Raw genomic sequence first — 27,248 nt, 5'->3', positions numbered from 1 at the left:
GCAAGAGCTTTCTGTTGATTTTTAATGATAGGGCTTCATCTGCAGCAAGTGTTAGATTATTTGATAAAGAACCTGGCACAGAGCTCGAGCTAATGCGAGGAAATACAACTGTGTGTATCTGCACAGGCAGCAGTTCTGAAGAATTGATATTGCTCATGTGTTTATTGGAGATAGTTACGATTCACCTTTATGCTGCACTACAGCAGTGTGTGCATCACTGCCTTTCCTACGGCCATCGGTGATCTTCCTTGCTGATAAAGTCCTGTAATTTCCTGTCCCTTCTCATTCTTCTAGTTTCATTTGCCACATCAAGATTTAAGTACAAAAATGGGATCATTTGATTCCTGCTCAACAATATCCTGGGAGAGCAGCTTGGGCTGTGCCGCTGAAGAAGTTGCTACAAGATGATGCCATGTGGCAGGAGGCCCCAAAACGAGGCTTAGTATTGCAGCAGCTAAACATGGCAGTGTGCACTGCACCACTATTTCAGTGTTGTGGTCATGCAGAGCAGTTTCATTCAAACAGATGCAACCGAATGCTCGGCTTCTAGCAGGATGCGTGGTGCCTGCATTATGCACATCATTGTCGGCTGTGGGCCTTGCTCCAAAAATGGCTTCTCTGCCTTAAGCAGTGTTGCAGTCCAAACAAAGCAGGTTTATAAAGCACTTGACCCTACTTTCTTTTAAACCCCTGAGAAAGCCCTGATGAAAGCCATGTTTCTGAGATTCGTCAGCAAAACTTTGATTTCAGATTTGCTGTGCGGGGTCTGGTGTGGGAATCTACAGAGTCAAGAGTTCAGATTTTTGCAGAAGAGGCTGTTTACATTCAGGAAGCTACCTTTGTGCTAAGTACAGCTCTCAGGGGGGTTAGCTGATTCATTTGCAAGCTGTGCAAAAGTTTAGATGTAGATTTTGCCTGGAGAATTGGCTCCTAAATACCAACCAGATTGGTCTTGGAAACATGTGACCTCCTCTCTAAGAAGACCATGATAAATGAGTTCTGCAGGGGCGAGTAGATTTCTACTGGGAGAAGTTAAACACTGGGGCACAAGCAAGGCAGAGGATGCTTTGACTTATAATGGCAGAGTGTGCAAACATTGAAGAAGGATGCATGGTTCTTGTCGGTGTCATCTGTCTTCTGGGCAGATTATTAAGGTGAAAGCAAAGCAGTGATTCCAGAAGCAGCGAGTAGATTGGGTGAACAGTGATGTTTCTTGTACTAGTTGGACACTTACAAGAGTATATGGTGCACCGTGTCTCTAAGATACTGCCTGAGCCCACAGGATGCAGGGCATGCCTTCATGTGGTTTATTCCTGTTAAAAGAGAGTTATGGCTTAAGTGTGCCCAGCTGTGTGCTTGGATCTTTGGACAGGTGAGCAGGTAGAAGCCCATAGATGTTCACTTGTGTTAGAGAACATGGATTACATATACCAACAAATACAAATTCTCTTCTTTCTTGAAAAACAAACAAGCAAAAACCCTACAAATAAACTGTTTTCCCAGGAGAGAGATTTGTACCTGTGTCAGTTTGGGGTCAAATCAGCAGTAGTTTTATAATCATTTAAAAATCAGATAAGTAATCATATCCATTTTATTTCCTTTCTTTCCTGGCAGCTCTTTGCTAACACAAAATGCTTAAGAGTTGTGATGAATGACTTCCGAAGACTGGGCAGTCTGGGTGATCACTGCTCCTGTGAGCTGGATGACTCCCAGCTGCCTGCGCAGGCAGCCAGTAAATCTGCAGATTTGTCTTTAAGCATTGAAATGATACACAAAACTAAGATAGATTAACTCCCACAATCCCTTTTATTTGCTCTGCAAAGCAGGAAAATGGGAACAGTAGCGTAAAGTAATGGAGCTTTGCTATCACAGAATAGAGTCATAGAATATCCCAAGTTGGAAGGAACCCATGAGGATCATCGAGTCCAACTCCTGGCTCCACACAGGACCACCCAAAAATCAGACCATCTGCCTGACAGCACTGTCCAGATGCTTCCTGAACTCTGGCAAAGTTGGGGCCACAACCACTGCCCTGGGGAAGCTGTTCAGGGCCCAGCCTTTCTCTTGGTGAAGAACCTTTTCCTGATATCCAAGCTGTGAGTTGGCTGTGTTCCATAATGTTGTTATGGATTCAGCACGCTCCTCGTGGACTTTTTTTCTTTTATTTTTTTTTCTCCTTAAGAGCTCTGGTATCTTGTAGATTGGATGTGGCTAAACAATATGTCACATTAAGTAATTGGAAAGGAGATGTTGTTGAAGAACTCCCCAGACCTCATAGAAGTTGAATTTAAATAGCTCATAAGAGTAATCTGAAAACAAAACAGTGTATTCTCAGTGGAAGGAAATATTTCAGATAAACAGAAGGCACTTTTTTCATTTTTGAAAGCACAGTATTTCACGTTCCATTCAAGCCTGAATTGTATTTTCTCCAGAGTTTTGCATAAAATTGAACAAGACAACCCCTTATTTTACTGTAGAAAAACACTTTTTATGACTGTGGTCATGATGTGTGTATTTTGGCTATTGGATTGTTAGGAACAGATATTTATGTACTTCATATACTAAGTTACTCACATAGGATGCTATTTTTTCAGTTCTGTTTACTAGGATGATGAAAGATGGCATGGCTTGTAACAGAAAGCTGTTTGGTCTATAACAATTGCTGTGAGTTATGCTATATATTTAGCAACTCTGTTTTTGGTATCACAGATGATAATATTGCATGTTTCACCGTGGAGTCTGAAATCATTGCTGGTGTTATAATATATTTGTTTATGCTCACAGTTAGGTACTCTCTCAACTTGTTTGTCTTGCTTTGCATTCTTGTGCTGTTGAGGAATTCTTGCCAGTGTTTGCTTTTGTTATTTGTGTCTATGGACTGTCTACTATTTTTATTCGTGGCATCTAACCTGGTTTCATTTACAGTGTCTTTTGTTTGCAGCAGTCCTAAGCATGAAAATGCTTTTTGGGAAAGTATTACAGCCTGTGCAGTCCATTGCCACACTCCTACTGAAGTCAAGCACTTTAGGTAAACAATGCAAGGACAGACTCTGCACAGGAGTCGTGCTGACAAAGTCCTGGCAGCCAGGATCCAGGTCTTTGCCTTTCCCACATACCTCCCTACTTATTACTTCCTTACTCTTCTCCTGACTTCATCATTCTCTCTGCCCTGCCAATATATGGGTTCAAGTGAAGGCATAGAGAGTGACCCTGTTGAGTGGTTGATCAGCTGATGATGGGAATACCATCAGAGAAGGTGAAGAACTTGAGTTTATATTCAGACCTGAAGTGGAGTTGAATTTGTGGTGCCCTTGGAAGGCGCTTCGGGTGGGAAAGTTGGGCAGAAATATGCTTTCTACCAACCATCCTTTAAGAAGAATGAACCCTTCTCAACTTTGTCCTTAACACTGGATTTAAAACTCCACCTCCAAATTAGATGATGATGCTAAATGCCATGAAGAACAGAAAGTTGAGACACTCCCTTGTCCTTATCTTGCCCTACTGGCTGACTGTAAGCACTCAGCGCACAGGCTTTCTGTATCTCACCTGCAAGCGTGTGTTTGTCTCCACTGCTTCTATAGCAACCTTATAGTTATTTGTCTGTCATTTCTGTTAAACTCCAGGGGGGACTCACAAATAGGCAATACTTGTCTGATTCTGACCTTATTCTCTGAGATGTTTCCCTGAAGACATTTAGTGTGCGTTCTCTTCGCTTCTTCCCTTCGCTAGTCCAAGACTTGAGTGGCTTGTCAAGTAGATGGAAATAGATACAGGCACTTGGAAATTCCTATTGTTCTCCAGAGAGACGACTGTCTAATGTCCAGTGGAGCAATGGAGCAATGCCTGAGACCCATCTGTCAGGACAGCAGCTGTCACTTTTTCCATGGTTTGTTTGTAAGATTGTAGGGATCAAAACTTACAGATGGAAAAGACCTATTTATAATAACAAACCGTGCTGTTAATAGCTCCTTTCCACTGCAGCTCTGAAGATATTTTAAAGGCTTGCTGAATGAAGCCTTTCAAGATTCCTAAGGCAAACTATATTAATTAATAATATTATTCTTGGATATGCCAGTGACTGTCTGACATTTGGGAAACCACAGTCATCATTTCATAGGGAATAAAATCAATCTAAGTTATATTTCTGTAGCTGCCCAGTGGTTGAACCTATTCTTTTTGACTTAGAGCTGTTTGTGCTGATCACAAATCAACACCACTCTGTTTCCACCCATGCTTCTGCTCTGGAGAGCAGTTCCAAGTGCATCATTCAACTTAGTTTTAAATTAATGTGATCCAGGTCTTAACCTGCTATATATATTTTTGTATTTTCATTAACATCGGGACTACTGTGCCAACTTAACACGAGTGAGGATCAGCAGCAACGGAAAGGATGAGCAAAATCAGTAAACTAACACATGGCAAAAGAAGGATTTTGTAGCTAATGTTATTGTAGAACATTCTCAGAGTTTACAACCAGAGGCATATTTTGACGCTGCTATGGTCTGCCTTGGAGCCCACAAAACTGTTCACACTGAAAACAGTACTATAAAAATGATATTTTTGTGAAAGCAGGTACATATTAGTGAGAAGAGCAAACTATATAAACTTCTACGGACAGCTCTGTTCCTTTGATGAGTGTTGCTCATAAACCTTTCGACAAGAAAGCCTAGAAAAATAAGTGTCTGAATAAGATGTTCTTCACTGGAGTGCTGCAGCAAATGATAAAGGCTGTTTGCCAAAATGCTGTTTTTATCTGATCTTAATTGTAGGCTGCATTCTGACAACATAAGGAGGGTTACTGAACGCATAACTTGTTAATGAATCCTTTTCTGTGTTCACTTACAGACCAGAAGTGACTTCTATCTCCTAATATTTATATAGCATGTTTACTATATATGTTACTATACTAGGTAGATCTGCAGTCACTGAGTCTAATGGACTGTGGGCATCAGAATCCATGGGAAGGACTTTGGTGTGCAAAGCAAAACCAATTTGGGTTCAGACTGCATTTTCTCACTTATTTTGACTGTGATTGAGTCATTTTGGGTGGAATCCACACCAGCTGCCTTTTGCTTCCTAAATCCATGATCTCTTCACACCAGTAGAGAGCAAGCAGCATGTAGATAGCTGTCCTTGCCCACTCTTGACCAAGGTTTGCTGAGCTGTATGTTTCACCTGACCACCCTGCAAAATGCCCCTGGTGTAGTGAGTCCCTTTGAGCCCTGTTATCAAATTGGTGCCGGTGAAGTCATGTCTCATTTTCCCACGTGGAATCACAGTCGGGAGGAGACGATTCCTCAGGACTTCTCTGAACACTTGTGAAGGGAAAGGCCATTACATAATGCCAGCTAGGAATGTCACACCACACCTCTAAAATGAGACACATTACAGAAACGTCTGGCCAGTCTGGATCAAAAAGTCGCATGCCTCGGATAAAAGCCATTTGACTTTGGCGTTATGTATGTTTTGTGCACACGAGATGGGAATAGAACTGCACCGTCTGCCTCTGACTTATTTGGAGTAAATGCAATCTTGGCATATTGACCATCCCTTCTTATACAGCTTAGTCAGCACCCACTTCAATAAACTATGTTTTCTCCTCTGTTTGTATGTTTTTCCCCTTCTTATTTAAGAACACACTAGTTCCTAAGCCCTTCACAAGATGTGAAGTGATCAGTGTGTTTTTCAAGGTGAATTTCAGTTGAAAACTCCCCTGTGAAGGAGATATAACCATGCCATGTGTGGTAAAAGTTAAATGTGACAAAGAACCTTGTAAACAGGAGCCTGTGGGAAAGAAAGTCTATTCATTCACAAGGAATCTTGGGGAGGAGTGCTGTATTCCAATTCCAGACACCCCAAAGGCCAATGTCTTGGTGTTAGGTGGTAAAACATTACGAATAGACTTTGTCATGTTCAAATTTGCTGTTTCAGGGTGTGCAGAGTCTCTTAATCCCGTGCCCTACCAGAGATGGGTAGATATGTTACTAGGATGCTACTGCCTCTAGCCAAGGAAACCCAGAATCACAGTTATCCCAAGTTGGAAGGCACCACGTGGACTCCTGGCTCCACACAGGACCACCCAAAAATCAGAATTCTCAGTGTTTATCAGTGTTGCACTGATAAATTAGGATTTCAGAGCTGATTTTATTCAGAATGAAATAGAGGCACTTGCTGGAAATCTAAATAGTTGAAAATCAAAGGGTGTCCAGTCTGGGAACAGTGGGCCATGAAATCCTCTGCTGGTGGAGCATTGTTAGTGGTCTGTGCCAGAGTGGTTGGCAAAGTGGTCCCAAGGGGGGAATTAACCCCATAGGGAACGTGGTCATTTGTTCTCAGCTTCCTTCAGCAAGCACTTAACCCAAAATGGTTCTGTCGTGTGATCTCAGAATTGTGTTCAGAGCTTTCCCAGTCAATGTCTGGTGATCCCTTTTTGCTTTCTGTGGAGTTTTTCATGTGCTCCTTGCATGAAGACACAAAAGCTTTGGTGATCCAGCTTGGGCTGTTCCTTTGCATTACACAGAGATAGGTGGCTGTTGTGTTCAGGTATGTGAGTGAAGTTTAACTCCTACTGAGTGTGCAGCTTCCCACTGCAAGGCTACCTGTACATTCAGATATGTGCTGCAGGCTAAAATATCAAATCAACACAACTACCTCATGGGCAATCAAACGCTAATTAAGGGGAGAGGAAGTACAGATGAGCATTATGTTATGAGGGGAGACAGAATGAAACCAAAGAAAAAGGAGATGAACTTCTGGGTAGCTAGTGATAGGACCAGAGGGAATGGCCTCAAGTTGTTCCAGGGGAGATTCAGGTTGGCTATCAAGAAAAATTTCTTCTCCAGAAGAGTAGTCAGATGTTGGAACAGGCTGCCCAGGGAGGTGGTGAAGTCACCATCCTTGGAGGTGTTCAAGGAATGCTTGGACATTCTGCTGAGGGACATGGTTTAGTGAGAGCTACTGGTGATGGGTGGATGGTTGGACTGGGTGATGTGGGTCTTCTCCAACCTTGGTGATTCTATGATTCTATGTGGTAAGGGACGTGGTTCAGTGGGCAGTGTTGGTGGTAGGTGGATGGTTGGACTAGAGGATCTTGGAGGTCTTTTCCAATGTTAAATTGGAATCCATGATTCTGGGATTCTGGGATTCCACTTTATTAATTTCACTATCCTATAGATTGCCATAATATTTTTACCAAGCTCTACTTCATGTGTTTGGGTGCAAAAATATCTTTTTATTTCAGTCATGCTCTTGATTTGTTGTTTGTGCTTCTTGACTGGTGCCGTGGGGCAGTGACAGAAAGACCTAGTCTGGCCAGGAGCAGTCCCTGTCCCTCCAGAGCCTGTGTTGCAGGATGTGGTGCTGAGGGGCAGAGATGCAGGAGGGCTCAAGGATTTCTGTAGTAACATGTTCTTTCCAAAACACTGTTTTAGACATCAACTGTCTCAGTCATTAGCATTGCCAGACTGGCCTGATTCTGCTATGCCTATTCAAATGAAATTTGCCTTATGCTGCAGAGCATGTATATCTTACAGCTCAATTCTATAATGGTAACAGAATCAGAGCCAAAAATGAAATGTCTGCATTAAAGCAACAGGGTACCAGAGGAATTATTTTCGTCTCCTTACAGTTCATGTAGAATATGCTTATTGAACCTTATAGCTGCCTTGAGGGCAAGTCTACTTTTCTCTTTTAAAAATATGCAAATCCATAAAGCCATTAGGACAGAATGATGCCTTTCAGTAGAGTGAGCTAAACAATTGCATGCAACTTTGCTTGGCTGTGAAGTGAAGCTAAGTGCAAGGCTCAGTCATACTGTCTTGTAGTTGCACGCAGCGCTGACATATGGTGCATGGTAATGCATTATTGAGTAGTTGTCTGTTGTGTCTTCATTGCATGGTGTCAGCTGTGTAATAAATAATTGATAACATTGCTCTTACTCCACATTAAAGATATATGAGTATATAATACATGAAGAAAATGCAGCAGCAAGGCAACCTGTGCTGAGAAGATCAACCGTTTCCAAGTACTTTGCGGCAGCAGGAAGCACAAAGTGACCACTGCCACCATTTCCCATTTCTATACTTCGAGTCTCTGATTGTTTGTCATGGCAACAAATGGCACACTCAAACCATTGCTGTTGCTTTTTAAGCAGAAGAAAAATTGTGGTAAAGAGCTGATGTGCTGCAGAGCTGCACACCCAGGTCTCTCCAGTTATTATCCTTGTAGACTGAAAATTCCCTTAGGAAGATGCTTTTTCTTCTTAAGTGGCTGTTAAGTGGCAGAAAAAATACAGTCTAAGCAAATCCTTTTTCCTCATAAGACCATTTATGTGTTAAGTGTAGGAAAAGTTAAGGGGGAAAAAGTTGCATTTGTATTCACAGAGGTATTAAATCTCTGTTGTTGAACTGCTCCTCTGGAAAGCCACGCTCTCTTCATTAACTCAATGCCAAGGTCCTGTACAGGACACGGTAAGATGTCTCACTGTGCAGAGAAGCAGAAGCTTTCTTCAGCTCTTTCATTTCCATTACAAGAATAATCCTTTCTGATGACATTATTTTTTTATCAGTAAAACTGTTGAGACAGCAGATTTGTTCAGGAAAGATGAGTTTGCAAGTCAGATCAAGGAGATCAAAAAGGAATGGGCTGTGTGGTTGTTTGGAAGGAGGCACACGGCCAAGAAAAAAATACAAGTTACTGGAAGCTGTTATTATGACAGAAAGGTGTAAAACTGTGTACTGCATGTTGAGGTAATACCAAAATAACAAATGGAGATGCAGGAGGTGTGAGATACCCAGCCTGCACCCTGAATTCTGATGGAATGATCTGAGGAGCCAAAGGCACGTTAGCTCCTCCAGGCATGTCCCTGGGGATGAAAACAACAAGGCACCAACTGTTTTGACCTAGACAAAAAATTGCCAGATCTTTTCCTTTAACACTGAGGCCCTGAGACAGAGAAACTGATGGAAAACTGCAAATTTTCCCAATGCTTTACACCTGAGCTCCAACCGCAAGGTAGGGGAAAAAGCCACTGTCCTGCTTTACTGCAGTATGTCAGAACAGAATAGTCAAGAAAGCTGATCTATTTTAATGTGGAATGTGAGTAACACCAGTAAAATCAGTGGAGTTCTGCTGGTGTAATCCAAGCTGGGATGTGATTTGTGCCTTCATGGATTGTAGGTTTGTGCTGAGCTCCTCTGCTTTGCTAAGCTGCATCCACCTCTATACACTGTGAAGTCTGTATGCATGTAACACTACATATGTTGATACAAAGGTTTTTGTGCAGCTTCAAAAACATCCCAGTAAATAACATCTTTCAGGCTAAAAGTTTATATTGGTAATATTGACAGGCTATAAATGGGAAAAATCAGAATTTCCAGCCTGTGTGAAATTATCCTGACAGCTTACTGATGTGTTTTGACATTAGAAACAATATATTTCAGGCAAAAAGAAATAAACTCAAGATTATAAATTCTTAGCCCACAGCAACACTAACTACAGGAAACTCTGCTTCTGAGAGTCCCAATTGCTCAAGTGTTGGTAATCAAACTGAAGGACACATTTATAATGGCACAGATTTATCACAAGGCATAATTGGAAAGGTGATTGCATTTAAGACCATCAGAATATAGTCCCTATCCTGAAGAAAACCTACATAAAAGGAAACAAGTTAGCATCCTAGAAACACCTTCTGAATATCTGCTCCGCCTTCTGATACCAACAAATATACAGAAAATTACTGTCTTCAAGTACGTGCATTGAGTTTACTTTCTGTATTGGTAATTATAGAAAAACAAGGGAATTCATTCCATCTATTTTTTGGAAGTCACTTGTTCAGTTCATGCCCTTAATACTATTTTCAGGTAAGTGAATCCCATTGTAGACACATAGTAAAATCAAGGGATTTGTCCTGGATTAGAATCTCTGATTCCCAGAACATGACAACAGTTTAAAGACAAGCAACTCAGCAAACACTGGAGCTGGGGAAGCCTGGGATGCATTTCAGTCTGCTTTGTGTAGATGGATGTGTGAGTTAATGCCTGGTCTGGTGGTTGGCAGCCCTGCACATAGCAGGGGGTTCAAACTAGATGATCACTGTGGTCCTTTTCAACCCAGGTCATTCTATGATTCTATAGCACTCTTTCTCCCCTGACTGTAGGAGTAGCCCAGGTGGCAGGCTGAGACACAGCTTCTGTCTCTGAGGTGGCTAATGTAAGCAGTAGAATTCACTGTGCCTCAGTTACACCTCTGTTAACTGGCTTCAGGCACTAGATTTGACATGGTATCACGTAGAGCTTTCTGTCCTCTCTTTCTCCATCTGTCTAATTTGTAGATAACAGTCTGAGCATGGCTTTGGGCATGGTTTTGTTGGAACCATAGTTATAAATCAGGTGCCTTAGTAGCTGGGTTCCTTAAGCTGAGAATGGTTCATCTGGAAGTTCAACCAGCCACACCACCAGAACCCCCAGTAAGAAGAAACTTAGACTGCAGGATGGCTATGACATTCCTATTTCTCTGAAGCTCCACTTCATAATATAGGTTCTCTGGTAACAAAGATGAGCCCCTCTCTTTGTAGAAGCTTCCTAGCCAGATTTCTTTCCATTAAATACAAAGGTCATTAGGAACCCCACTCCTCTGCCAGATTTGGTCGAAACTGGCTAAAAGATTGAAAACTTACATTTTCCTTAGCCCTCTCTCCTTAGGGAACAGACTTACATGGCGTGGTCTTAGCTGAGGTTGAGTGACCTCGGATGGGTAATGCACATTGAAAGAGTAGTACAGGCATGCGTATCCCTGGTCATTTTCCTTAACAAGATCAGTTGTCAACTCTTTGATCTTCTTCAGTTTCAATGAGGTTTTCTGCAGCCACCTCAGTTTTAACACTGATTTGTTGATTAGGACGCCCCGTAGGTAAGAACGTTTCCAAATCCAGATGATATCCTGATAAATGAGTTTCTATAATTAATTATTCTTGTACAGTAGTTTTTACCTTTCAGAATCAAATGTGAGGTAATTGTAACAAGCATATAAGCTTCTTGGTGTCCTTGCTCAGTGCAACCTCTCATTGATTGCCAAGGGAGTTTTGACTTTGCAAAGCAGCGCTGTTGTTCATTCCAGACTGTGGGGTTTTTTTGCCTCCCTGTTGTTAGCTAGATAAATAAAGGTGCTTGCAGGCTGAAGATGGGCATCCGTCTTTGCTGAAGAATATTAACCAAATCCATTTTTTCACAGAAAGAAAATCAATTGATATATTAGCAAGAGAGAAAACAAAACATTTTGCTGTTTTAGCTCCCAGGAGACCAAAGAGCCAGTTCTTAACTTTTAGAAATAGAGAGATAAAAAAGATAGGCTTCAAAGTTCAGATCTAAATTCAGATCAGAACTTCTCCAGGGCACATGGGGACTCTGACTCATTTCTAATCTCGATGTACATTTAAAGGGCAGTCATATAAAAATTGACCCTCTTGTATTCAGCAAATACAGACACACCTGACTACTTGAATCCCAACTTGTCCTCCAGAAGCAAAGAGGTGGGGAGTGATGGCAGGGGAGGTTGCATGTTTTGATTCATTGCTTGATGAACTTTTATCCATTGCTGACCATAGGATGTTGCTGTAAAGAAGCTTGTTTCCCTCTAAACCTTTGATCTTTGATAGGCTTTTGATGGGGAAACAAGTCAGGTTTGGAATGATATATATTAAACTAGCAAGCTCTCCAGAGAGTTCATTCTGGTTCAGTTTGATGTGTGGTATACAGTAAAGCATGAGACCTTTAAGCTAAGTATTCTAATAGGATGTTGTTACAAAAGACAGTGAAAACATACCAAAGTTTTGTGGAACTTTACACGTGAGCTGAACTTTCAGAGTAAGGCTATTTTATATTTTTCTACCTTCTTGGGCTGCTGGGAAGAATAATTAATGTTTTCATACTACTTTGAACTCGCAGGATGTAATGACAGTACTAAGATATAATATTAAAACTGTTAAATATTGAAAGTCTCCAATAGTCTCCTTCCATTTCATAGAAACAAAAGATTTTCAGATGCATTTTAAAAATAAAATTACTGTAAGAAAGGACCATTATTAAATACAAGATCAAATAGTTCAAAAAGGATTATATTATATGCCCCAGAGTTCTCCCCGAGCTGCTTCTTCCTGCCTGTCCTTCTGCCTGTGCATGGTATATTTCTACCACACAAATGAACTTGTGTTTGTTTGTAACTCTATTGCTTGCAATTCTGCTGTTAATAAAACTTCAGGAATGTGACAAATGTGAAATGTGCCTTATGGGCAGGTTATTCCATAATTACCTGCTAAGGCCTTATACTGAAACACACACGCTTCTCTGCAGTACAGAATTAGGCATGCTGGACCTGATGAACAGTTAATTAGCCTTAATATGTCATTTGTACAAGACATCCAGCCATAGGACCCCACTTGAACAACCAAATATTGTGTGCTTGTTACTGCAAATCTGGAATGCCACCACTTGTGGTTTAACTGCTAATGAGTTTGGAGACATCTGTGTCTGAGCTAGTTGGTTGAACTTCCTTTATATTCATTGCAAAGAAACAGGCACAGCTAGGATGCAATTCCTTGTGTCCTGTTGTAGATCCCACAATTTGATTGGATGAATTGCCTCCCAGAGTACTTTCTCTTCTGACTTGGTTATAGAGGGAAGCAGAGTAATTAGCTCAAAAACAGCAGGCCACATCTCAGCAGAAGAAAGATAGGTAAGATGAATCCTACCCTTTAGGTCTTTGGTTTTGATTCTGGCACGTCTTTATATTTACATTCTTTAAATAAGACACGTGTCTTTTGTTGTTGTTTGAAGAATAACGAATGATTTTCACTACGAAAAAAAGCTGCATCAAGCTGGTCTATTAATATAACAGCTTTAATGAAAAGAAACCAGAAAGACTGTATATTTTCATATTGAGTCATGAGGGCAGTATTTCTCAGCATTTTCTGTCAAAGCTGTGCTTTATAAAATTGTTTGCAACTGGAAACCGTCTCAAATATAAGCTTATTCACAAGCATTTCTTTTTACAGCACCTTGAACAGTAGAGTCATGGTATGTGTCCAAAAAAACTCTGGCATTACAACATTACAAAGAAAGTATTTATTTTCGTATGGAAATATCCACCCAACCTTGCAATATTCAGAATGTAATTGGAAAAAGCAATTCTCAGTTACTCTTAAGGTTAAAATTATAATAAAATCCCTTGCTTGGAACAATAATGAGAATATCTCAGGGTATAGAGCTCTGTGAAAGCTTATCCATCTGCTGTAGAACCTGTGCATGCATACATATGTTGAAACACTGTTGTGTTCATCAACATGTAAGGTGTTCCTGTGACTGCCTTGAAGGACAAGGGAAGGAAATACCACTTCTAATGACTCCTGTTGGCAGAGAGTTGGTTTAACAACCACTGGACAATAACTTGTGGTGGTGATGGTTCTGCACATCAGCCCTCACCCCACACAGATGTTTTCTCTCTGTTCCCTTTCACCATTTTAAAGTGAAAATGGAAATAAACAGTTGATGTAAACAAGACATTAATTTTTCACTTCTTTCTCCCATACTTCCCAGCACTTAAATTTAGATGTAGCTTGGATTGAAACTGTGTCTCTTCTTTTGGCAGGAATGCTACAGAATGGAAAGAAGTTTGATTCCTCCAGAGACAGAAACAAGCCTTTCAGGTTCAAGATTGGCAGGCAAGAAGTCATTAAAGGATTTGAAGAAGGTGTTATACAGGTACAAAGACATGATTCTGGCTCAATTTCCAACTGGGTGAAAGATGTGTCAGGGCTTAGTGTTCAGTGCAGTGTTGACAAGACCAAGTGGAAATCACAGTGTCAAATCCTGAGTGGTTTTCTTAATGGTACCAAGTTGCTCCAGGGAAAGTTTAGATTGGATACTAGGAAAAATGCATTCATGAAAAAGAAGGTCAAGAATTGGAACAGGCTGCCCACTGCAGTGGTGGAGTCCTCATCCCAGGAAATATTTAAGAGATGCGGACATGGCACTAAAGGGACATGATTCAGTGACGGGGCTCAGTAGGTGGGGTTGATGGTTGGACTTGATCTTGAAGGTCTTCTCTAACCTGGATAATTCTATTATTCTGTTCTGTGAAAGCATGGTCTATTCAAGAACAGTATTTCCTGTAGTCCTCCACTAGCTGACTAAGACACCTCCTGCTCACAAGGCTTTACATGAAGTGTGCATTTGAGAAAGGAGAGGTAAGATCCTCTTGCCAGGTGTCAGTGTGTATAAGTCTTGCTTCTTCCAGGGCTAACTACCTCACATAAACCACAGTGGCCTCTAAACTGATCCAGGTGGCAGTATTTTATGAAGTGGCCTCTATTCAGCTACTCAATAAAAGGCCAAGCTGTCGTTTTTGACAACATCTACGACTGTGCTGCAGATTTTGACCCCTACTGAGTAGGGCACCATACTGCACTGTTAAACTTTTATGACTTCAGTACTCCCAGCTACAAAACTTAACATTCAGCAAGCAGCCATAAGACATGAAAAAAGAAACTGCCCTCCATTAATTACAGCTTGAGTGGCAGCACAGTAAAACTCTGAAATGGCCACACAGAGCAACTCCATGCTGTCTCTGCAGTGTTTTGTCTGCAGTGCTTGTGAGGACCTGCAGTGTGAGGAGTGCAGTCAGGGTGCTAAAGTGCGAAAGTTACTCCATTTCTGATTTCTGGAGCTCATAATAAGAGGAAATTGCTCAAATGTTATTGACAGGAACAAATTCTTACACTTAAATACAGAGAGGGAAAGAATGCAAAATGAGAAGCAATTCAGTGATGAATGATGCAGCCAGGCTCGTTTGAGAGGAAAGGAAAAGAACGTGGTTTCCAGCTCCACGAGAAAGCAACACAAGCATATCCTTCTCTCCAAGCTGAGAAGGAACAGGTCCATCTGAGGAATCCTAGAGTCTGAAAAATATCCACCTTCTGCTCTAACATCTAGGGGGCACTCTTTATTATTTGCTTTGCCTATGGAGGGCTACACAGGGCCCCCATGTGCTGAGTGCTTGAAAGGCAGAATTGGCGGTCTGCATGGAGAAGAACAACGAAATGGTTTCAGTAGAGCCAGCAGCAGGACTCTTTGCAAATCTTTCCATGATTTTTCATCCACCTGTTGTCATATGACAAGGAGCCCTACAAAGAGAAGGAACCCGAAAGTGCATTTAAGTTCAGTTGGGGTTGCTTTTATCCTAGTCAGAAACCAGTGCAGGAAAAGCTCTGGAAACAAGCTCTGGGTGAATCGGTTTTATCTCTGCCTTGAACACACTCACCAACCCCTGTCTCTTAATTACTGTGGCCTAACTCCATTCCAGCAGTGTGGCCACATGCTGCCCTCCTGCTCCTCCTAGTGGATTGCTACGTTAAACTTGTGGCTGTTTCCTTCCACCTCAGAGTTTTTGAGGGTTTGAGGAGCATGATTGACACAAGGCACGTGGAAAAAAGCAGTTCACTACGTCGAGCATTTCAATTTTCCAGACCTTGGTTTAATGCCTGTGAGATGGCAGCAGCATCTGCTTTTCTGTGCTCAATTTCTGACAGCTCGAGGTTGCCCCATGCCTAAGATCCATGGATGAGATACCAGCTATCTTACTGGCAGGGACCTACCAGAGCACCAGAGACCAGTGTCAAACCCTGCAAAGACCAAGGAAGTTATTTGCTCTCACACCTTCATCTGCATTCTACAAATGCACCCTGAGCGTTGGGGAGGTTGGTGGCCCTGTCTGTGCACTGGGGTTGGAGCTTCGTGATCCTTGGGATCCCTTCCAACCCAAGACATTCTGTGATTCTGTGAATGTGAGAAAGTTACATTCCCATTTTAATTCTACCTAGAATGACTGAAGCTCTAGCTTTAGCATATTTCATAGAAACAGAAAACGAAATTCAACAGGAGAAACTGGGTAATATGTAGTTCAGTCCAGTCCTGGGAAAAACATCTGAATTAACCTCATTGCATAAAGTCAGGGATTATTTCTTGGCCAGTGAATAGCTGGTCACCAGTATAGTGTACAAAAGTCGCAGCTGTACCCCAGAGCAGAACAGAATTTTCAATCTTGATGCTGCAAATCTTGGTGAGAACTTTTACCTCTAAAGCTAACCTGGTGTGAGAGAGCTCAGCACTTCTGTCTGTCCCAGGGATGAGATAGAACAAGCTGTGCATGAGCATCTGTCCTTGGACTTCAGTCTAGGGAAACCTTTCTTAATTAGGACTGCATCAGTCCAGCAGCAGAAAGTTGGGTGCCTCTTAACATTTGTGTTTGGTCAGTAGCTTTGAAGTCATCGATGACGGTGACTGAAGAAGCAAAAAACACTGCTGGACATTTTTAAGAATCTGAATCAAATGGTATCTCTGTGCTGATCTGTCATGAACACAAAGCTCTGATCCTACCTTTTACTAAGTCTTTTCCATAACTCCTGCTGATGGTGTTTTATGTATCCTGCACTCCACAGAACTCACACCTCATGCAAGTGACTCCAGGGTAAGCAGTATAGATCACAGTGTGCCTTGGAAAGACTTTCGTTGCTCCCAAGCTGGCTCTAGCAATTTAAAGAGAAGCCAGAGGAGCTAGGCAATGAATGTGAGCTGTTTGTAGCAGCTTCAGCTTTCTTGAAGAGCAAAAAGATGAATTTGACCATCGTGAATATCCTCGGTTCTGTAAATCTGCCATGTAGTGCTCTGTTCTGTCTTCCTGCTAATACTGTGTTTTATCTTGTCTTTTTCCTTTTCCACCATCCAAAAACCAGATGAGCTTAGGACAAAGAGCAAAGCTGACTTGCACACCTGAGATGGCCTACGGAGCCACGGGCCACCCCGGGGTCATCCCTCCCAATGCCACGCTCCTCTTTGACGTGGAGCTTCTCAGGTTGGAGTGAGTCTTCTTGGGGGAGCTGGCTGGAGGCACCTCTCCATAACCATCCCTTCTTTCTCACCCTCCCAGCAGCGGGGGAAATCTTCACTGGAATCCTAATCTTCCTGCTCAAGCTGTCATATCAGTAGCATTTGCCGTTAGGTTTCTTAAGCCTTTCTTTCTCCTTTCTTCTTAGACTTTGTGGTGTCCATATTTGCCTTTCATTGCAAGCTTTGTTTTGGGAAAAAATGTCTACCGTTGTAACATTCTCAAGTTGTACATTTTATTTAATCTGCATGTGATGAGAATTCACAGTGACGATTGAAAATATATATAAATATAAATATATATATATATTCCTTATTGAAAAACCACTGCCTTACTGTACACTTAAACCAAGAAAATTAAAAAAAACAAAACAAAACACAAAAGGTGCTCAAAAACTCCAGTGTACGCCTTGTACATGAACGGGCATTAGCCAAACAGAGTTACCTGCGCTGCCACTTTTCTCAACTTGTACGTTCTGCTTGCTGCTGTTTTAAAGAATACTGTCTCATTTAAGAATTAAGTATATATGTAAACAATAAAACCTTGATACTTTACAGTTTGTGTTTTCTTTTTTTCCTGCTTTCCATTGGCCACTGCAATTCTTTTTAGTGAATGAGAAGTTCTTCAGACAGACATGAAGGTTGAGGGAACTGGGCTTGTTTAGCTTGGAGAAGAGAAGACTACAGGGAGACCTCATTGTGGCCTTCCAATACTTGAAGGGAGCGTAGAAACAGGAGGGGGAACGGCTGTTTGTGAGGGTGGATGGTGATAGGACAAGGGGGAATGGTTTTAAACTGAGACAGGGGAGGTTTAGGTTGGAAATTAGGAGGAAGTTTTTCCCCCAGAGGGTGGTGAGGCACTGGAACAGGTTGCCCAAGGAGGCTGTGGATGCCCCATCCCTGCAGGCATTCAAGGCCAGGCTGGATGTAGCTCTGGGCAGCCTGGGCTGCTGGTTGGTGACCTGCACACAGCAGGGGGTTGGAACTGGATGAGCACTGTGGGCCTTTGCAACTCAGGCCATTCTGTGAATCTACGAAACGCTCACCTGTTTTCTTGATAATTATTTATCTTCCTACACAAAATACGCATAATTCCATGTATTGCTTCTGTTATAGATTGCACGGGGAAAGATGTCCAGGAGCACACACATAGGTGCTGCTGGGACAGAGGTTTCCTGACTCCCCATCTGCGCCGCACTGCCGGTGGCCCCTGACTTCTGGGCCAAATTTGGCTGTTGAAGAGAAGGAAATTGATGTTTCTCAGAGTCACAATGCTGATCCCATGCTATGCTTTACAACAGTAAAACTAGCATACAAATTTCTGCTGGAGCTCAGGTAGGCTAAACAAGAGCAGAATTGTGTGCATCCAGCTCACAAAGCCAATCTGAACCTGGGGCCACCGGTACAGGAGAGATCTAAAGCTGTTTGGGCACATCCAGAGGAGGGCCACTGAGATGATCAGAGGGCTGAAGCACCTCTCCTGTGAAGAAGGGCTGAAGGAGTTGGGCTTGTTTAGCTTGGAGAAGGCTCGGCCTTCCAGTACTTGAAAGAAGCTTGTAAGTTACTTGCATCATTTTCAACTACAGGATTTTTTGGGGTGAGTATCTGAAACAGTTGCTCTGTTTTCTTGTGTGAGTTTCTGTAAGGAAAACACAGCTCTCGTGGGAAGATGGACTGCAAAGCCACATAGTGAGGGCATTCCTCCTGGAGATGAGAGGACAGAAGCAGGACAGCCCGTCTGACCAGCAGGGACCACAGATCTCTTTTCTTTCTCTAGGCGGTCATCCCAACCACAAAGCTGCCTTTTAGTTTGTTAATTCAAAAGCAGATAACCGCCTCCCTCTTGCAGGTTATTATTCACTGAAAATTGGTAAACTTTTTTCTTGCTCCTCTCTCCTTCTAGCAAACAAAGGAGAAAGCCCTTTTTCAGTGGAAATTCGGGGTCTCTGCAGCAGCTGGGTTACAGATCCATGTTTCACTGAGAGGTTTCGTTTAGGATATTCATTTAGGATACAGGCCTTTCTCAAATGCCTCAAAAGCATACCGTGACAAGAAGAATGAATTGGTCCAACCAATACTGCTGTTTGCACAAGAGCTGGGGCATCACTCTGCACTTCTGCTGGGTTTCTGACCATGAGCACTGCATTCCTGCTGGGCTCTAAGAGCTGATCACAGCCCTGTCATCTCCATCCAGAGAGCTGCTGTGCACTTACCTTTCCCATTGCCCTCAGCTGTGCAAGCCTGCCATTAGGAGTCTGTAAAACCCTTATTACAGCTGCTTGATGAAGCTCGCTCCCTCATCACTCTCTCCCTTCAGAGACCTTTGTTGGAAGCAGAGATTATTACATCTTTCATGCCAAATTCATTTAAAAAAATGTGAAAGGAAAACTAATTGTGCTTTGTGATACTTAGGGAAATTAAGTCTTCAAGGAAATGTAATCTCCAGCTCTTCATTTGACTGCAAATGTGTTAATTTATTTAATTGTATCATCGATCAACACAGTACATATAATTATTGCCACTATATAATGGATTAGAAAAAAATTTACTGTTGCCGCCTGTGTAATCAGATCTGCTCTTGTTACTGATTTCTAAACAGTATAGCTGGGGAAAAAAATGACCTTCCAGGCTTAATTTCATGCCCTACTTCCTGAAAAATTAAATGGAAAGTGAGCACACACAAAAATCAGCACAGATGCAGACTGCAAGGCTGGTAACATCTGCTTTATTTGCTGCCCCTTCTGCCATTCATATAACTGAACTCATTTCCTCGTCCTTTGATATTACATTTCAAACAAAATCTTGAGCAGACCTCATCAAAACAATCCTCTGGGCATTCAGTTTCCATTCTCTCTGTCTTACAGGTACAAATTATTATTTCATTTTCCACGTATAGGGACATTGAAAGCCCCAGACAGACTCTAGAAGGAAAAGTATGAAATGGAATATTTAATGAAAGGCAGCAGCTGAGCACTTGGAGATATCAAAAGCTGCTGATGTTGAGGATTCATTGAAGGAATTTTTATTAATCTTATTACCCTCTAGAATTGCTTTTTATATGTATTTTTCAAACAGCACCAAATCCTCATCAAAACAGACACTACAGAGCAGGCAACATGCTGTCTGCTATTGACAGATGGAATGCAGTATTTGCACATGATTTTAAACGAGGCAGACAGAACACGGCTCCATTATTAGCACTTCAGTGGGTTGTTACCAGCATTTATCATTATTTATTAAAGCATCAATCCAGTTCTTGTTACAGCCAAGAGCCATCTACACGCCCAACAGCTTGTGTAAAGAGCATGTTCATGTGTCTCCCTCCAGCCTTCACAGAGCTGTGGCAGGTCACTTAGAAGTCTCCCATGAGATTTCATTCATTTAAACATTTTAAGGCAAGCTGGTTTTGCCTGAACAACTTAGACTTGTGTTAACCTCACGGGCTGGACCTCTTCACCAGGTTGACACAGGAGAAGTAACCAATTGTGCAAGTATGAAACAGATCACTGCCCCCTGTGCATTTGAACATGCACGTCGATGGGAAAAGCAGGAGAGGGCTGAGCAAGTCAGAAAGCCACCCACACTGGCAGCAGGGATTTAGAATGAATCTCAGGCTGGCTTGGGTTGGCAGGGACCTGAAAGCCCATCCAGTCGCAGGGCCCCCTCCAATGAATGCTGATATTTTGAGAAATAATTAAAAATCAGATTTTTTTTTCCTCTATTGGCTACTGCAAGTTTTCCACTCAGCATGAACTTCATTACAGTCACAGTTCAGGTATCTAAAATTACTGCCAGCATCTATTGCCTCACTTTGGTCCTGTGTTCTCTATGAAATATTGAAGACATTAGCTTCATTCCTGTTGCTTCAGTCCAGTGCAAATCTGGTACACTTCCAAATCTCTTCCAGCATCCTCAGCCATACAGCAGTGAGAGCTGTCAGGAGGAGCTCTTAGCACTGGGCATGAGGTATCTTGACAGAAGTCACCTGAACAGTTGAATTACTTCACATGGCCCCTCATTTTCTATTTGTAGAGGAATCTCCATTATAAATATAGCTTTGTTTCTAGCAAACAGCAGCCAAATAGGCTAAGCCTCCTTGTTTTGGTTTCAGCTGGAACACAATTGATCTCCCCACAGTGTCTGGTATGATGCTATGTTTTTGTTCTAGGAGAAAAACAACACTGATAACACGCTGACGTTTACAGTCACTGCTAAGCAGCGTTGTACAGAGTCAAAGCCCTTCTCAGTGAAGGGCCTGAGGAGCCGGGAGGGAACAGAGCAAGGACAACTAACTGAAACCAGCCACAGGGATATTCCATAGCCTGGAATATCATACAGATAGAGCTCTGAAGGGGGTGGGAATTTGTCTTGCTCTCTGCTGCTGTTCAGAAGGCTAGCTGGGCCTTGGTTGGCAGGTGGTGGACAATTGCTTGTGGATCACTTGTTATGTACACGTATATGCATGTATTTGTCATAACTATCACCCTTTTCTGCAGCTTAGCATGTAGTTTTATCTCAATCCATGAGTTCTACTTTCTTTTTTTCCTTTTTCATTCTCTCTGTCATTCACTGGGAAGCAGGGGGTGAGGAAACAACTGGTGCTCAGCCACCTGCTGGATTAAACCACAACACTCCATCAAATATTTCCAGGAAGAAAAAGAAACAATGAGTTGTATGCAATATGTAAGAATGAAGAAGAATCAAACCACAAGCAAAAAAGCAGGGAGGGTCCTGTTTACTTGCATTTAATCAATTCTTGGAAGCAGCAAGTGAAATTCAGAGAGTTCATACTGAGCCTTTGAAACTCTTCTGCATCATCAGCTGGCTACCATGTTTAAAGTCAGCTCTGGAGGCTGGGGAGCAGCAGGCCAGAACTGCTCCACTTATGTGGTCCCATCTTCCGAAGGCCTGCCCCAAACAGGACTGTGGTTACACAGCACTTACCCATCCAAGCCCTTACAACACAGGAAGTCGTGTCCCTTCAGGGGATTTTACCTTAAAACAGATATTCTGATGTTTCACATCTATTCAGTTGATCTAAAGATTCAAATTACAGCCTGCTAAAAACAGTAAGTTATACTTCAGTGGGAATCCTTGCTTAGTTTCAAAACACAGCGGCAGATCTGGAGAACAGTTTTTAAAACACATCAGTTTATTTTGGTGGGTCTGTATTTATTCCATATTTTTCTTTGAGCAGCTTAAGCTGTTCCTCTTTCTTCTTTGTGTCCATCTTTTGGAATGCCTGTAATTAAGGGAAATAATAATACGCATGAGAAGAAAAACTGCATCTTAAGGTATGTTATTTCCTATAAACTGCAACTAACTTCTCATTGTGAATGACATCAACATCACATGCAAACAGCACTGCTTAATTCTCAACCTCAGAGAACTCCACCAGACTCTGGGCCTCATCAGGCAGAACATCAAGGATTTACAGACTTTTTCCTGTTAAGCAAATCTCAAAGCCCTCTGTCACAGTTTGGCCCCTTCTACCTCTTCTCACCAGAAGCACAGCTTCCACATCTCTAGTCCAAAGGCTGTGGTGATTTATGCACATGAATCACACTGAAGATGAAATCCTAGCCGTTTATCCAATCCATTCTCTCTATCAATTTGGAATTATTTCTTAAAAGCATCCAACCATTTTCTCAAACTGATTTTTTTTTTTTAATGCTGAACATCTTCAAAGGTAACAATAAGAAAACCGAGAGCACTTACCCTGTTTGCATTGTAGTACAAAACGACAAGGTATCTGTTGCACACATTGAATCCTGACAGATGATCACAAGCATTTTTGGCATCAAAGATGTCTTCATAAACCACATAGGCTGTTCCTCTTGTTTCTGGAGTGTTTCCACTGCAGAGCAAATGTTAACAAGCATTAATATCAAACTCGATGCACAGGACTCAATTAATATTCAGCACTGAGACAGAATACTGTTCTTAGCACAACACAACTACACTGATGCATGCTTCAGCTGCACGACCATCACTCATCAGACCATCAATTCAATTTCCTTTGCCTGAGGAGCAGGAGACACATCTGGGCACATCACTCTAACCAGCTCTGAGCTTACACAGAGCTTATTACAGAGCTTACACAGCCACGAGATCTCAGCTAAAAGCCAACTTAGGAATCACAACAACCCTTTCTTAGGAGCTGACTTATAAATAAACTCCAATAAACAACATCACACACGTCCACGTCATGGTGCGTATGCAAACAAAAAGGATAAAATTGCACAGAGAAGGAGAAGAATTACAAAAGGAGTTTCACAAAGGGAGCCCAGACCAATGCTGGGGAAGAAAGGATTGAGTGCAGCCCTACTGAAAAAGACCTGGGGGTACAGGTGGATGGCAGCTGGCCATGAGCCAGCACTGTGCCCTCACGATCCAGAAAGCCAACTGCACCCTGGGCTGCACCAAAAGCAGCGTGGCCAGCATGGCGTGGGAGGTGATCCTGCCCCTCTGCTCTGTGCTGTGAGGCCTCACCTGGAGCACTGCATCCAAACGTGGCGTGTCTAACCTATTCTTTTTCATATAAATTCTCTTCTGTCAGCGTATGTCAATGAGTGAAAATCCCAGCTATTTAGCCAAGCAAAAGGATTATGTTCTCTCTCATTCTTTTAACCCTTGCCCAGTCCCTTTTGTTGTTCTTCTCTGTATTAATAAGACCCCACCAGCTGCACGTTCCAACACAGCATGCAGGAGCACACCCCACTACTCCCCTCTGTTCAGGTTTACTGGGAGTAACTCTACACAGAAAACTCACTTTGTTCTTTGCACTGAGCCATCGCTTTTTTTCACTACAGCACTGGCCAAAACAAGCACTTGGATTTGGGGTAGAGTTTGATCTTTTTAGCTGTTATCATATCTATGCCCCACAGAATTGAAGTGATGAACATTACGGGTTCATTACCCACCCCAATCTAAGAGCACGGGGAAACAGAGCAACAAAAACAGCAAGGACACATTCAGCTGTCAGCCAGTCAACAACCTGTGAATTCAGAGATGCCACAAGTTATTTTGCCAACATCTGGATAAGGGCAGTGTGAAGAAAACCATATCGTATCTACCCTACATTTAACTTCTTTTCAAGTATTAAAAGATGAGCACCAAATCTTATTGCTCCTCCCTTCCAAAATATTTCTCTCAGCTTGGGAAAAAAAAAAAAAAAGATCATCTTGTATGAACGCCAATACTCCAGCCAATCTTACTGCAGCTCTCAACAGCTAATCCTAAGTCCTCAGCCAACTCTTTCTGCCTGAAACTTAGAACACGGCATTAACCAGATGAAATTACAGTTAGATCCATGGCACGGTGCTCAAGACAGCAAGGAACATCAGAGCTCAGGTCATCAATATTTGAAGGAACTAAAGGGAAGAGGCTAGGATTTGGCACAGACAAGTACAGCCTCAGCGTATTTGGAACAAAATTCAGTCAGATCACATGGCTCAGAGCTGAGCTGCACAGCAAGGGGTGCAGTATTTTCTGCACCCATCAGTGGTACCATACCTGTTTCGTCATTAGTTCTTTATCTAATACTCATTGAGCAGAAGTGGTTGCCTTCAAACCTTGCTTTTCATATTTTTACCTTTACTTAAAATAAAAGTTAGTTCATTTAAGGTTTAAGTCCTTATTTTTCTCCACTTATCTACGTTCAGACCAGGCTTAAGCCACTCCAACATTCCTACCAGCACCGTTCTGCTTACCAACAAACTGACACGCAAGAGAAACACAACCACGTGCTCCTTTAGCACACAGGGATGCTGCTAAAGCACACTTAGCTTTTTCAGCTATTAAAACCAGTTGTTCCCACTGTAATAGGCATACTGACACATGACAGCTATCCCAAAGCCTTGGGATAAGTTAAGTCCTCCTCAAAGAAAACTGAAATTACTTACACCCTGATTTGCCGAATAGGTCCGTATTTCCCAAAAATATCATACATCTCCTCCGCGGTGATTTTATAAGGCAAGTTCCTGATGTATAGGATCCGATTGACCTCCGGTGGCAGCCGAATCTAAAGCAGAAACAACAGACGTTGTGTTACACACAGAACTCACTTCAAACCTTGAATGCTACAGCCTACCAACTACATCTCAGGCCTACTACCCATCAGCTATAGAATTTACGTGGTTTTACCAAGCTAGAACCCGGTAAGAGCACTCACGTTGGCTCGTTTGGCCGCTTGCATCGCCATGGCGCCGGGATAACGGAGGGGCCTCGGGCCTGGGAGAGAAACGGCAGCAGGCAGCGGTCCTCCAACAGCGGTCCTCCGACGCCGCCGCTCTCCTTACCGGAAGACCCGGATGCTATCCCAGGTTGCACCGCGCGCGCTCACCGGAAGTGCTGCCGCGCTACCTCGCGTAATTGCGTGCCTCTAGCCCCGCCCACCGCCCTGCCTCCCTTCCCGCCTCCCTTCCCACCTCCCTTTCCGCCTCCCGTGGGCTGAGGGTAGCGGTGCGGGCAGCCATTTTGTTCAGGTGGGGTTTGGCTCGGGCCTGCTGAGTTGTAGAAATTGTGCTGCTTGGAAAGCTGTGGGAAAACAGAAATGAGCCCAAAAGTTTGAGTGGAGATAGACGTGTGGTGGTTTTCACAGAATCACAGAATGGCCAGGGTTGGTAGGAGGGACCTCAAGGATCATGAATCTCCAACCCCCCATCACAGTCAGGGCCACCAACCTCCCCATTTCATAGCAGCCCAGGCTGCCCAGGGCCCCATCCAACCTGGCCTTGAACACCTCCAGGGATGGACGGGGCATCCACAGCCTCTCTGGACAGCTGTTCCAGCACCTCACCGCTCTCATAGGAAAGAACTTCCCCTGACATCCAGCCTAAATCTTCCCTCCTTCAACTTCCAACCATTTCCCTTTGTCCTACTGTTATCTGTTTTCCTGTGTAAAGATGTCATACGCTGTATCTGCAGTGTGAATTGCTTTTTTTATTCACATATCCTGTAAGGCTTTGCTTTGGCCCTCATTTTTTGACATCTTCCACAGTAAATCATTTCCAATTTGGAAGCAGAAATAGCAGAAACTCAGCTTTTAAGGCATCCATAGTGCTTCTACCCATAAAGCAACTACAGCAAAGGGCCTTTCTTTAGGGTGATTTCAGTGGCATTTCAATAACAATTTTGCCAATGTTCTTGTTTTCTTCCATTTTCCTGTGTGCCTCCACAATCTCATGCAGAGGGTAAACGCTGTCAACAAGTGGCTGGAGATGCGGAGAGGCTCCTTCAGAGAAATAGGGCAGCACACTTTCTATGAAGGCTTTCACCAGCTGCTCCTTATACTGCAGAAAAAATAAAGCATTTTTGAGATCATTTTCTAGTCATTCACATTCACTGAACAGTCTCTGAAGACAGCATAGAAAATGTATACAATTCTCAGACATTTCTCAGGTTGACTCATGGGCAGCATCTATCCTGAAGTGCCTTTTATAGTCATAACTGAATTTCCCACATAAAGTGATTTTCTTTTGGTAATTTCTGGACTTGAAATTAACTTGGTCTCTGCTTTGAGGAGAGTGTGGCTGCAGATGACCTGATGGAGGTTCTTCTCTTTCTCTCCCCCAGACTTGATCAAGTCATCTGATTACCTGAGTTTTATTTCTTAGAACAAATCTTTTAGAATTATGGTAGTCATTAAGAATGTTAAAAAGTCCTGAGTATTCCCAATGCATTCCTCTGGTGTACTGGTTACTGGAAGGATGCACTTCATAGAGGTAGAAAAAGGAAACTAATGTAATTTTGCAATGTTTTCTAAAGTTTGTAATAACAATTCAACCTGGTACTCTTTTTATTTCTGCTTTAGAGCTGATATCAAAAGAAAACTTTCAAAACTGTCACAAATTTAAGATTAAACTATATACAGCGTTGACATTGACATGACGTAGTCATTACTTGCCTCCTTGTCTCGTGATCTTAATAGACTTGTGTGGATGCTCCCTCTTTTGGAAAGCAGCCTTGAAAGCAAATCTCCATGAACTTCACCTCCACTCAGTAGTCCATAAATAACCCACCGGCCATCAGTTCTCAAGCAGCTGAGATTCTTCTCCCAGTAAGTGCCACCAACACAATCTAAAATAATATCTACTCCAGAACCTCAAGTAGAAACAGAAAGAAAAGAAAAAAAGAAACAGCAATACCATTGAGCTGTATTAAAGGCAGAATAATCTCAAGCAAGCAAAAGTAAAACATTATTCTCTTTAAGTACAGAATGATTCTTGCAGGTATTACTTAAATCCTGGGAAATGAACTGGCACAAAGATTTGTAAAGAATCCTAGCACAAAACCAAATCATTACAGATACAC

At 42.4% G+C, this 27,248-nt stretch overlaps 3 protein-coding genes across 8 annotated transcripts in view; 1 reads left to right on the top strand and 2 right to left on the bottom strand.

The window, feature by feature from the left end:
• Nucleotides 1-17,489, top strand: part of FKBP1B (FKBP prolyl isomerase 1B) — a 45,727-nt gene extending 28,238 nt beyond the window's left edge. For both annotated transcript variants that reach the window (XM_042882827.1, XM_042882818.1), the window contains 2 exons: nt 13,642-13,754; nt 16,784-17,489. In XM_042882827.1, the coding sequence (XP_042738761.1) occupies nt 13,642-13,754; nt 16,784-16,912 (242 nt within the window). In that variant the 3' untranslated portion in view covers nt 16,913-17,489. The remainder of the gene's footprint in view (nt 1-13,641; nt 13,755-16,783) is intronic.
• A 4,574-nt stretch (nt 17,490-22,063) lies between these two features.
• SF3B6 (splicing factor 3b subunit 6) lies at nt 22,064-25,262 on the bottom strand. The gene is made up of 4 exons (XM_042895306.1): nt 25,108-25,262; nt 24,839-24,957; nt 22,653-22,791; nt 22,064-22,176 (listed from the first exon to the last, which is right to left on the bottom strand). Exons 1-4 carry the CDS (start codon nt 25,135-25,137, stop codon nt 22,087-22,089), a joined length of 378 nt encoding a protein of 125 aa, XP_042751240.1. The 5' UTR covers nt 25,138-25,262; the 3' UTR covers nt 22,064-22,086.
• Nucleotides 25,263-25,857: 595 nt separating this feature from the next.
• ITSN2 (intersectin 2) overlaps nt 25,858-27,248 on the bottom strand; it is an 86,804-nt gene continuing 85,413 nt past the window's right edge. For all 5 annotated transcript variants that reach the window (XM_042888947.1, XM_042888939.1, XM_042888929.1 and 2 more), the window contains 2 exons: nt 26,842-27,038; nt 25,858-26,227 (listed from right to left, as the gene is read on the bottom strand). In XM_042888947.1, the coding sequence (XP_042744881.1) occupies nt 26,036-26,227; nt 26,842-27,038 (389 nt within the window). In that variant the 3' untranslated portion in view covers nt 25,858-26,035. The remainder of the gene's footprint in view (nt 26,228-26,841; nt 27,039-27,248) is intronic.

Source organism: Lagopus leucura, unplaced genomic scaffold, assembly GCF_019238085.1.
Source record: "Lagopus leucura isolate 7727_CA_CO unplaced genomic scaffold, USGS_WTPT01 Super-Scaffold_73, whole genome shotgun sequence".
Lineage (NCBI taxonomy): Eukaryota > Metazoa > Chordata > Aves > Galliformes > Phasianidae > Lagopus > Lagopus leucura.
This window is presented reverse-complemented; position numbering and strand designations above follow the sequence as displayed.